Below are 12,038 nucleotides of genomic sequence, written 5' to 3' on the forward strand. Positions count from 1 at the left end.
CAGTTGCCATAGAGAAATACATCCTAGGTCTCACAAAACTCCGTATTGTTTTTAAATATTGTCAAATATCTTAAATTTTAGAATTTAAATATACATAGTAAGCAAGGCACTTATCTTATCAATCGTGTCTGATAGTACTGCAAAAAAACCGCTGCGGACTGCAGTCAAAAAAACCCAGTGCAGATCCCTGCATCCAGGGAATGTATCATTCACTGCATCATATAAATATCCCGGCAGGCCCTGTTTCGCACATCGGCTGCATCAGGGGATTTTTCTCAAAAGAAGAGCTGCCGCTTCTACTTGAGCTATAAGTGGTATATAAATACATTAATAAATAAATTCCATGCTTCCAATCCCAGGCTTCCCCCATGTCTCTCTCAATAGCAGACTATGGACTTTTCCTCCAGGAACTTCTCCAAATCTTTTCTAATCCCAGATAGATATGCTAACTGTTGTTATCACATCCTCTGCGCTTAACTATTAACTATAAACAGTGCCTAAATCAGCTGGAGATAGTGGATGCTGCGGATGGGGCTGACTGGATGGGCCATTTGGCCTCTATTTGCCATCGGGTTTATTTGTTTTTATGTAACTGTGCTGGTGATCTCACTGTAGTATTTAATATGTGTTGATAAAGTCTTCATAGAGGCAGAAAGTTGGATGTAGAATATTTTATTTTGCCAGGTGTGGAAGCACAAGTCAAACAGATTGTGTCAGAATCGTGGGGATCTATGTCTCTGGTGAAAAACCCTCCTAAAGGGCGATGGACCTTACAAATACAAGCTGGAGGCCCGCATTCTGTTCGCATCGAAGGCTTTACAGGTACATTAAACAGTCTAATTATTATTATACACACTGTTGAAGTAGTTTATCTATACAGGATTTTAAGGTAATTTTCTCTAACTCACTTTTTTTTTTTTTAACAAAAAGCTTTATTTATTCCTCAGGAAACACAACATAACATCGTACTTATAAACCGCATAACCGTAAGTTCAATGCGGTGAACAAAAGATTAAAAATAACATAACCTAAGGATGATTTAAATTAGTTCGCTAAATATTTTGAAAAAAGATGAGTTTTCAATTGAGTTCTAAAGTGCTTGTAAGAGCAAGCACTACGCAACAGTGGCCTAAATTCCCTGTTATAGAAAGCTGCCTGAAATGCTAGTGTATGTTCCAAGGATTTCTTGCTCTTACAAACTTGAGCGGACGGAAAATTAAACAATGCATGTGGTTCTCTCCTACGTTTATGGAATGCTATGAGAAATCTATCAGTCACATTGTTTGGAGCAGGGATCTCAAAGTCCCTCCTTGAGGGCCACAATCCAGTCGGGTTTTCAGGATTTCCCCAATGAATATGCTTTGAAAGCAGTGCATGCACATAGATCTCATGCATATTCATTGGGGAAATCCTGAAAATCTGACTGGATTGTGGCCCTCAAGGAGGGACTTTGAGACCCCTGGTTTAGAGTAATACCATACCCAACTTTGTAACAAACAATTACGACACAGCCATAAGTGACAGCGTACGAAAGTGTTGCATAATAAACATTCCAAATAAAACACTAATGAACTTGTAAACATATAAGAAAAGACAAGCCATCAAACTGAAATAAATAACCCCCCTTTTACTAAACCGCAATAGTGGTTATTAGCGCAGGGAGCCACGGTGAATGCTCCGTGCTGCTCCCAATGCTCATAGGGTTCCTATGAGCGTCGGGAGCAGCGCAGAGCATTCAGCACGGTTCCCTGTGCTAATAACCGCTATCACGGTTTAGTATAAGGGTAGGGTGAGGTGGAGGTAAGTTAATAATAGCACAAATGCTAATTTTCTTTCTTTTTCTCCTTTACAGCGGCTAATACATCGTGTAAGTGGACACCCTTGTTCTCGATAATCTACTAAATATGCTTTTACCAGTAATCAAAATGTCCATCAGCATCTATCTTTGGGTAGAATGAAATTAGTTTGTAGGCTTGTATAGCGATTGTCTAACTGGGTGCCCACATTACAAGCCACTTGTGTGCGGAAACGTAAGTAGAACACTAGCACTTTCTCAGGTAAGTGTACACTCATGCATGGAAGTAGTAGCAAAGCCACAAAGCGCTATTTTGTCAGGGATTGCATGAGTTTTAAAGTTTATTTGGATCTTACTATCTTGCCCAACGGACGAATAATAAGATTGACAGACAAGGGAGGGGAGGAGGGAAGAACTACAATATCGAATAGGATACCTGGGGGGGGGAGGGGAGAACACAAGGTTAAAGACTGTGTAGCCAGGGACTCGCCTCCACTGTTTGTAGATAGAGGAACTAATAGGGTTAGTGGAAAATATCCTGAACTATCTCTTGAGCAATTTAAAGAACCCCTCCTTCCTATCCCTCAAGTGATTTAAAGAACCCCTAACTTTTATGTGTGTGAAAATGTACCTCATCTGTATCCCCTCCCCCTTCTTTTTCTCATAACACAAGAAAGCACTTATTTTTAGTGGCTCCTGCTGCCGTACTCAGCGCTGGTTAATTTTTCAAACTCCCTGAGAAAAAGAGGGGGAAGGGGAGATACAGTTGAGGTACATTTTCATACACATTAAAGTCAGGGGTTATTTAAATCGCTTGAAGGATAGGAAGAAGGAATGGACATATATGATTAAGAAAAAACATAATACAGGATGTGGACCTGAAATGATATATAGATCATAAGAGGTCCTACGACCTGTTACTGACTATTCTATGCTATGTCCCTCCTCAAGTAAAAATAAAGTGTTCATAGGGAAAGTTTGAGGGTTCCTATGAAGTTAATAATAACAAACTAAGCATTATGCTTTGTATTAACCCTTGAGCTCTTTGTTCTGAAACAAGATAGGTTAATCATCCTTTTACCCATTTTTTTCTATATAAGTCTCTAATTTGGGTTGGACATTTAAGGCTGATTTCTTGCAAGGTCTGTGGCTGGTGACAGTGGTGTAGTAAAGGGGAGGGGAACATTCCGCCCTGGCCGCCATCTTGGTGGGGGCGCCAGCACCTCTCCACCCCCCACCCCCCACACTCGCATTCTCCCTTCCCCACCCACCCGTACCTCCTTAAATCTTTGCCAGTGTGAGCAACTACTCTGGCCTGGCTCCCTCTGGAATCACTTCCAGGTCGCAAGGCCAGGAAGTGACATCAGAGCCAAAGCCAATGCTGCCACAAGTGGCAGACCAGAGAAGCTGCTCATACTGGCAAAGAAGTAGAAGGGTGAGAAGGAAGGTGTCAGTGTGACTTATGGGGCGTGGAAGGGGAGGGAGGTGCGCCACTACCCCAGGTGCCTCCTAACCTCACTACACCACTGGCTGGTGGTGTGCTGATGCTGGGTTATGCTAGTACTTTATAACAGAATCTGGGCACGTAGAGGCCATTATAGAACACGCTTTCACTAAATGGCATTAGGAGCTGCCCATGTATAGAAGCATTCCCTTAGTACCTAGTATATCACATCAATGTTTTTCTAAAACAAAACACTATACCCCCCCCCCCAATATTCAGTTGGCAACGGTCAGTGTGTTTTTACACACTGATCGCTACTGGCTAAATTTCAAGTGACCTTATCTGTAAGGATTCTGTGGAGCGTGTCTGTTAAGTATAGTTTTCCCCTGCGAATTCACGGTTCGCGGACTCACTCATTCGCAGTCTGCTCCGACCGCCTCTTCCTGTAGTAAAGTCGGGCTACACCAATCAGGAGCTGTGTGTCAAAGCAGCTCCTGATTGGTGTAGCCTGACTTTACTACAGGAAGAGGCGGTCGGAGCAGACTGCAAGTGATTTTCTTCATCTGCCGGTGCTCCAGCTGCCCTCTCCTGCCTCCCCTGCCTTTTGATGGGCGAAAAACCGTATTCGCGGTTTTTCAAAATTCGCAGGGGTCCGTGAATTTCGGGAGAGTACTGTATATTGTTCTTCAAAATTTTCTTTGTGCATATTTGACTGTAATAGTTTAAATCATCATCATGTATCATCATGGGTTAGATATGTTTCTTAATTTAAGAACCTATGTGTAGTACATTGATCAGTATACTGTGCATGCATTTATTTAACCAGCCACAGCTCACTGCTCGGAGTGTCATGCCAATGCAACCTGCGAAGAATACATTGGCATCCGAGAATGCTCATGCAAAGACGGATTCATCGGTGATGGATTCACGTGCTCCGATATTGATGAATGCGCCTACTCCTGGTCCAACAACTGTTCTTCGGGCTATTGTGTAAACACCATTGGCTCATATGATTGCAGATGCCCCACTGGGTACACGAAGGTCTCAGGACACCTATGCATTGATATAGATGAGTGTTCGCGCCCTGACTTAAACCGATGTCACCCACAAGCAATTTGCACAAATTATAACGGCTACTACACTTGCACATGCTTCAGTGGTTATTATGGAGACGGCTATCACTGTGAAATTGATGAATGCGGATTTGAATCCTGTGCCTTTGGAAAGGAATGCATTAAAAACTTGGGCTCGCACTTCTGCTCTGATCCATGCGTCAACCACACTGTTCTTAATGAATCCTGGAGAAGCACCACCTCCTACACAAGAGGCTCATACTGTGACAGGACAAAGAAAGGATGGTATAGATTCACAGGCAGCGGAGGAACTCGCCTGCCAGAGTCCTGTGTACCAACTCATAGGTGTAATACCCTTTCCCCCATGTGGTTGAATGGAACACACCCAGTGGATGCAGATGGAATAGTGAACCGCACTGCTTGTGCCCACTGGAATGGAAACTGCTGCCTTTGGTCAAGGACTGTACAGATCAAGTCTTGCCCTGGTGGATACCACGTCTACAAATTAAATGGAACACCAGTCTGCTCCCTGTCCTATTGCACAGGTAAACAGGATTCACTTCTGAGTATTTGTATTTCTTTATTTATATCCCAAGGCGGGTCACAATAGAGTACAAACACAAAGAGAATCACATACAGTACAACAAATCGAACTTGAATGAAACATAGGGCTCCTTTTACAAAAGTGTGTTAGGGCCTTAACGCGCGGAATAGCGCACGCTAAAATGCCACTCCCCTTGAGCAGGCGGTAGTATTTCGGCTAGCGCGCGCTATAGCGTGTGCTAATCCGGTGTGTGCGCTAAAAACACTAGTGTACTTTTGTAAAAGGAGCCCATAATAGTGATAATGTAAAGCCTCCTAAAATTACAAAGAGGCTACCAGCGCCTCGCACCAAAACCTATAAATCAAGTCCCATGCTTCTCTGTATGGGCCTATTGGATTAGCTTGATTTCTTCTTGTTTAAAGCAATTAAGGCTAGATTCTCAAAACGGCAGCGTTGTCGGCGGCCGCTGATCACGTGTCAGTCATGCAAAAGCGCCATTTAGAGAATCACGCCTCCGTCAAAGGTAGGTGCCAAAACTGTAGGCCAAGGTTTTCAAGGCCTACATTTCCGGCTTCTACCTTTGATGTGAATCGTACTCAGTTGGGCGCTTTACGGCGCCTAACTGCCATTTCCGGCTTTATTCACATCTCCAGTGACGTTAGGCGCCATAAAGCGCACTGGAGGTGCAATTCCAGTGCCATTTTTGTAGGCGCCAGCAGGCGCCTTGAATTTTAAGTCTTCTTTTGAACGGTGTTTAGGGCTCAACTTAGCTATGGAATTCCTTACCTATAACTCTTCGGTCACTAACTTCGATCGATAGATTTAAATCCAAACTGAAAACTTTTCTCTTTTCTGATGCATATTAGGGTTGGGAGTAATGGATTGCGCTGAAAGCATTATGCAAAATGCAAAAACAAAAAACAAAACCTACCGTGTGCTCCTCTATCTTTCCTATCGATAATTTGTAGTTCTCCCCTCTTCCCTAGTTTTATATGTATGTGCTATTTTGTTTTGTATTATTGTATACTAGTCTTATAGCCCGTACATTAACGGGTGCTAGAATATATGTGTGTGTGTGTGTCTTTATTTTTTTTTCTCTCTCCTTAGCCGCTTTCTGTATTTCTGTCTGTCATTTTTTTTTTTTCCTTGACTTCCACTACCACCCCTTGCCTGCTCCCCCTGTCCATTCTCCCTTCCTTTTACCTCCCCTGTGTCCTCCACCACCCCATCACTGCTCACTTTATCCAGCAGAAGCCCTTCTCCCTTTGTTTTACCTCCCCCTGTCCATCATCACCTCCTTCCTGCTCCCCCTGTCCAGCAGTAGGCCTGTCTTCATTTTTCTGACCCCCCTCCCTGTTCATCAGCACCTCTTCCCCTGTCCATCAACCCCTTTTCTGGCCCTCCATTTCCGTGTCTTGCAGCATTTCCCTCCCACCCCACTTCCCTGTGCAGTATTTTCCTCCCCCCATACCTTCCTCCTGAACTCCATGTTAAAATGCTTTCCGGGTTTGGCTGCCGCGGCCAGCAGCCGCCGCGGCCGACATCTGACTCGGGCCGCCGCGGTCGACACCCGCCTCGGGGGTGGGGGGAGGAAGAAAGAGAGCGGAGAGAGTACGGTGCGCAAGGGAACGACGGCGGCGGGGACGGCCAACTTACAGAGTAGCCACTGCTGCGTCTTTCAACAGGGAGCACCGCTGCGGTCGACATCCACCTCGGGGGTGGGGGGGAGGAAAAGAGAGAGCGGAGAGAGTATGGTGCGCAAGGGAACGACGGTGGCGGGGACGGCCAACTTACAGAGTAGCCACTGCTGCGTCTTTCAACAGGGAGCAGGCCAGACCGTAAGCCGCGCATGCGCACTTCCTATGGGTCGCTACAGCTCACGGAAAACCGGCGCACACATAGGAAGTGCGCATGCGCGGCCTAGCGTTTTATTATATTAGACTAGTGTTTAAGCCCGTTACATTAACGGGTGCTAGAATAGATGTGTAGACTTTTAGCACAATGGGTCGCTGAGGCGTTTCTTTCTTTCTTACTTTATGTTTTTTATCTCTCTCCCTGCCCCCCTTTCTTTCTGTCTCTGTCCCCCTGTGTGTCTCTGTCTCTTCCCTGGCCCCCTGTCTTACTGTCTCTCTCCCTGGCTGTCTGTCAGTCCTTCTTTGTTTCTGTATCTTCTCCCTTCGCGAGTGTGGGGTAGTTGTAGGCGCGCACGCGCACTCCTTCCGGCCACGGACATAAGGAACACGCAGGTAGGAGTGCGCATGCACCGCTTAGGGTTTTATTATCTAGTCATTAAGCCATTGTAAGCTGCTCAGATGGTATTATTTTCTATTGGTTTGGGATAACAAAATTTTAATAAACGTGAAACTTGAAAATATGGGTCTAAATATAGTTTGCAACGTGATGAATAAAAATAATTTTATTTTTTATATACCGTCAAAGCCATAGTAGTTCGAGGCGGTTTACAATAAAGAAGAGCTGGACAATCAGCGAATATAGGTATAATGTAAAGTCATCAACATACGGGCGGGTGGGAATCAGGTAAGGCATAAGAGAAATTGGGAAACAATTCGGTTAGTGTGGAAGAGATAAGGCTTAAGAGGTCTTAGGTTACAAATACATTTCTTTATACCAATAAAGAATACATTTCTTTATACCATTGCACAGATCCCAACTATAGTAACAGTTCCTGCTCCTGCACCGCAGATGAAGAATGCAAGCTGGTAAATGGAACCTCGGGATGTTACTGCAAAAACGATTATGGCAGCTATGGTATGTAGTAGATTAATAAATGCTTCAGTTCCAGAAATATCGCTCAGGCACAAAGCATTCCGTGTGTCCTAAATTCTGTACTGCACCAGTTTTCTTCCATCTCACGCTCACTTCTGTGTGGCGATCATGTTCCGGAACAATCTCCTCTGCCCCATGGAGTAGTCGCCCGCTTTAAGTCGGACTGGAATCCTCCTCTATCTTCAGGTATTTTCTTAAGGTTTTCAACGTTTCAGCTTCCTTTTCATCTATTCCATATTAATAACATTATTCGCTCTTCTTAGGGCCTGTGGGCAGTGGCGTCATAAGGCTGAGTGGCGCCCCCTCCCCCGCCCTCTGCCCTACTGCGCGCGCACCCCCTTTACCCGTACCTTTTTAACTTCTCCAGCGTGAGCTGCATGCTTATGTCGGTGTCAGCGCCCCTTTGGACGTCAATTCCTAAATGCGGATTCCGGAAGTGATGTCAGAGAGAGCTCCGATGCCGACTCCTCTTGTCTCTAGTCCTAGTGGTGTCTTGTGTTGCCCTAGAGAATGACACGGTGAAAAAATTGGTCCCCGTCACCGCCCCGTCCCCGTCTCACCATCCTCTGCACCGCCCCGTCACCGCCATTCCCTTCACCGCCCCGTCACCGCCACTGCCACCCCATTCACCGCCCCGTCACCGCCACTGCAACCCCATTCACCGCCCCGTCACCGTCACCGCTGCATACATAAAAGCCTCAAACGGGTACGATTTTATATACTTTTCTAATATCTCCCCTATGTATCTGCCATTGCCCCCCCCCCTGTGTCCATATTCCATCCCCATGGCATGTCCCCTTTTTGTCTCTGTCCCTATGCCCCATGCACATAATTTCCCCTCTTTCTGTTACCTTCCTGTGTCCAGATTTCCCCTATCTTCCTCTTCCATACCAGTGTGTCTCTTCTTTTCAACCCCATCTAGCTTTTTTCCCTCTTTCTTCCCCCCACCCTGCTTCTAGCATCTGGCTCACCTGCCTGTCCTTCCCTTTCTTTCCTGCTGTGGGTTTTTCTTTCCGTTTTCATCACCTTGGCCCAGAATCCTTTTCCCTTTCACTCCCTCCTTACAGTCTGAGCCGGGAACACTAGCGATCGCACGGTCCTCGCAGCCCCCACCCGCCTGCCCAATCGATCCTAGTGTTTAGCCAGCTCTCTCCCTTCTCCTCACCTTAATTTGCAGGCTTTCTTTTTCAGCGACCTGCACGCTTTCCCAAAGAGCCGCACACGCGCGGCTGCTCAGTGTTCAATCTTCTGCTCTGCTGCAACTTCCTGTTTCCGGTTGCGTCAGAGCAGAAGATCGAAACTGAGCAGCAGCGGGTGCGCGGCTCTCTGATAGCGTGCGGGTCGCCGAAAAAGAAAATCTACAAACTAAGGTGAGGAGAAGGGAGAGAGCTGGCTAAACACTAGAATCGATTGGGCAGGCGGGTGTGAGCTGCGGGGACCGCGCGATCCTTCATGCCTCACTGCGGGGACAAGACCCATTCACCGCCCCGCGGGCGGTGAATGGCCTTGTCCCCGTCGCCGCAGCGACTGCTAGTTTTCTTCCCCGTTTTCGGCGGTGACCCGCGGCTAAAATGCGGTGGCCGCGGGTAAACCGCCACCGTGTCATTCTCTAGTAGACAGTATATCAAACAGCATTGAACCTTAAACCTTAAAAATATTGCTTGAAATGGCAAGCATAGAATTTTAAAAAATTGCTTTTCCTGATATTATCTTTAGATATGGAAAATCTGCATCCAATCCTAAAGTGTGGCACTAATGAAATGAAAGTGTCATTCCCTATGTGCCAGCTGGAAAACCTGGTACGAAATCCCAAGAGCATCCGTCTCAGAGACAGCTCCTGTGTTGGCTTTCGGGAAAGAAATTACACAAATTTGTTCTCTCTGGTAACTTCTATTCTGGGAAGACAGTGTGGCACAGAGTCAGATGTAAGTAGTGCTCTGAAATTTTGCAGTTTGTCTTGGCTGTTTAGATTGTAAGCTCTTTTGAGCAGGGGACTGTTTTCTTCTCCTTTGTGGCTCTGTACAGCGCTGCGTACGTCTGGTAGCACTATAGAAATATTACATTACATTAGTGACTTCTATTCCGCTCGTACCTTGCAGTTCTAGGCGGATTACAAAGAAGCTAACTGGACATTTCCAGGAACTAATCTAATCTAATCCTTAGGTTTGTATACCGCATCATCTCCATGTTCGTAGAGTAGAAGAAATAGGAAGGAACTACAACAGAGGGTTAGAGGTAGAAGTGTGAAGAAAATTTAGAGGACTTGGGATGCCAAGATATAAGAGTTTCCTTGATTCCTAAGTTGGAGGGAGACTTACATTTTTGAGAAAAGCCAGGTTTTCAGATGTTTGCGGAAAACTTGGAGAGAGCTCAAGTTCCGAAGAGGGGAGGTAAGGTTGTTCCAGAGCTCAGTGATTTTGAAGTGGAGGAACATTACAGTTTAGGAATTAAGATTACAAAGAAGCTAACTGTACATTTCCAGAAGATTTGCAAGTTAGGTAGAGGTATACATGGTAGATACTTTGGAGAGAAAAAAATTACAAGAAGTTGTGAGACAGTTTGGGGGGAGTTTACAAGGGAGGAGAAAGGACAAGGGGAAGAGTTAGGATGTCTGGATAAATTTTTTGAATAGCAGTTTTGATTCCTTTTCGAAATGATTTGAAGTTGCTTGTTGTTGTCAGTAAGTTGGAGATGGAGTGGTCAAGAGACCAATGCAGATTCCATCTGGAGTCAACTATGGCTTTATGGCTTAGGTCAGTGTATCGCAAACTGTGCGCCGCGAGACACCGGAGAGGAGGAGAGGCGCCGGTTGACTGCCTACAGGATGTGCCTCTCACGGCGAGAGGCACATCCTATAGGCAATCAGCTGGCGCCAGTGCCTCTCCTTCTCTCCCTGCATCTTCCCTTCCAGCACCCCTCCATTGGTGGCCCATCTGGAGGACCTTCGCGCAGGCCCGGACGTCGACGTGATGACGACATGCATGGATGTGACATCGACACATCAACGTCCGCGCACTTATGGATGCCTCGAGCCACGGCCACTACGTTTAGTGTGCCGTGGCTTGACAAAGTTTGCGAGACACATAAGGGCAAATTCTATAAGAAGCACCCAAAAGATTGACGCCTACTTAAGCACTGTTCAGCGCAATTCAAGTACAATTGGGTGCTGTTTAGTGAATCCCGCTGAGCGTCACCCATTTGGGCACCTATTTTGGAGGCGCCCAATAAATAGGCCAGCTCTAGGCACGCTTAAAAGTTAGGCGCCTAGCTGAGCGCTTGAGAGCAGTGATTCTGCAAGAAGGCGCCTAACACATAGCCACGCCCACGCCTAACATGCATAGCGCCTATTTGTTTGAAGGCTGCCTAAATTTTTAGAGGCGCCTTGTTACAGAATCGCGCTTTCTTGATAGGCGCCTATGTTTCAATCAGTGCTGATTTAAAAGCTTAATTGAGCTTGTTCTTCAATTTAGATAGGCGCCTGTCTAGGTGGGCGTCACCGAAATAGGTGCCTAACTTTAGGCGCTGGTTACAGAATTTGGGCCATAGCACCTATTCTATAAAAGGTATGCCCATTTAAACCAAGAAAAATAAAGGTCTAAATACCTGTACCTAAGTTGTGCGCTGATTGGGTGTGTTCTAGAATGGTGTGCTTAACTTTTAGGAATGCCCACGATCCACCCATGCTCTGCTGCTGGCCACACCCCCTTTTCAGATTCATGCACTAGAAGTGACGCGAACCACTTTCTAGAATGTGCCTACCAAGTAGTGTGCTAATTAGTGCTAATTAGAGTCAATTATTAGGTTTTAATTGGCAATTATCGGCATTGACTGGCATGCTAAACCACAGGTGTCGAAGTCGGTCCTCGAGGGCCGCAATCCAGTCGGGTTTTCAGGATTTCCCCAATGAATATGCATTGAAAGCAGTGCGTGCACATAGATCTCATGCGTATTCACGGGGGAAATCCTGAAAATCCGACTGGATTGCGGCCCTCGAGGACCGACTTCGACACCCCTATAATAAACAATTAAGCTGCGCACACAAATTGGCTGTACATGCAACGTGGGACACCGTATATTGAATTTGGGCCAAAGTCCCTCCCTACAATGCCAAACAATTTGCAAAACCTTATAAACAAAAGGTAAGATACTAAAATGTACTTTCCTATCTTTTAAAAAAATAATAATCTATATTCCTCATATCCTACAAATTATTCAGGTACTCAAGCATTTTCCCTCTAATTGTCCTGATGGGCTCCCACTCTATCTCATGCACTTGGGGCAATGGGAATTAAGTAACTTGCCCAGGGTCACAAGGAGCAGTGCGGGATTTGAATCCACAACCTCAGGGTGCTGAGGCTGTAGCTCTGACCAAACACCACACACTCCCCTATAATG

General features: G+C 45.9%; 2 protein-coding genes across 4 annotated transcripts in view; one reads left to right on the forward strand and one right to left on the reverse strand.

Moving 5' to 3' along the window:
* Positions 1-12,038, reverse strand: part of LOC117369244 (acyl-coenzyme A synthetase ACSM3, mitochondrial-like) — a 168,868-nt gene that overhangs the window by 126,681 nt on the left and 30,149 nt on the right. The window lies entirely within an intron of this gene.
* Positions 1-12,038, forward strand: part of LOC117369243 (uromodulin-like) — a 44,192-nt gene that overhangs the window by 12,428 nt on the left and 19,726 nt on the right. Inside the window, exons 5-9 of the mRNA XM_033963509.1 lie at positions 685-822; positions 1,853-1,867; positions 4,066-4,857; positions 7,521-7,625; positions 9,360-9,568. Coding sequence (XP_033819400.1) covers positions 685-822; positions 1,853-1,867; positions 4,066-4,857; positions 7,521-7,625; positions 9,360-9,568 — 1,259 coding nt within the window. The remainder of the gene's footprint in view (positions 1-684; positions 823-1,852; positions 1,868-4,065; positions 4,858-7,520; positions 7,626-9,359; positions 9,569-12,038) is intronic.

The sequence above is a fragment of the Geotrypetes seraphini genome, chromosome 11, assembly GCF_902459505.1.
Source record: "Geotrypetes seraphini chromosome 11, aGeoSer1.1, whole genome shotgun sequence".
Classification (NCBI taxonomy): domain Eukaryota; kingdom Metazoa; phylum Chordata; class Amphibia; order Gymnophiona; family Dermophiidae; genus Geotrypetes; species Geotrypetes seraphini.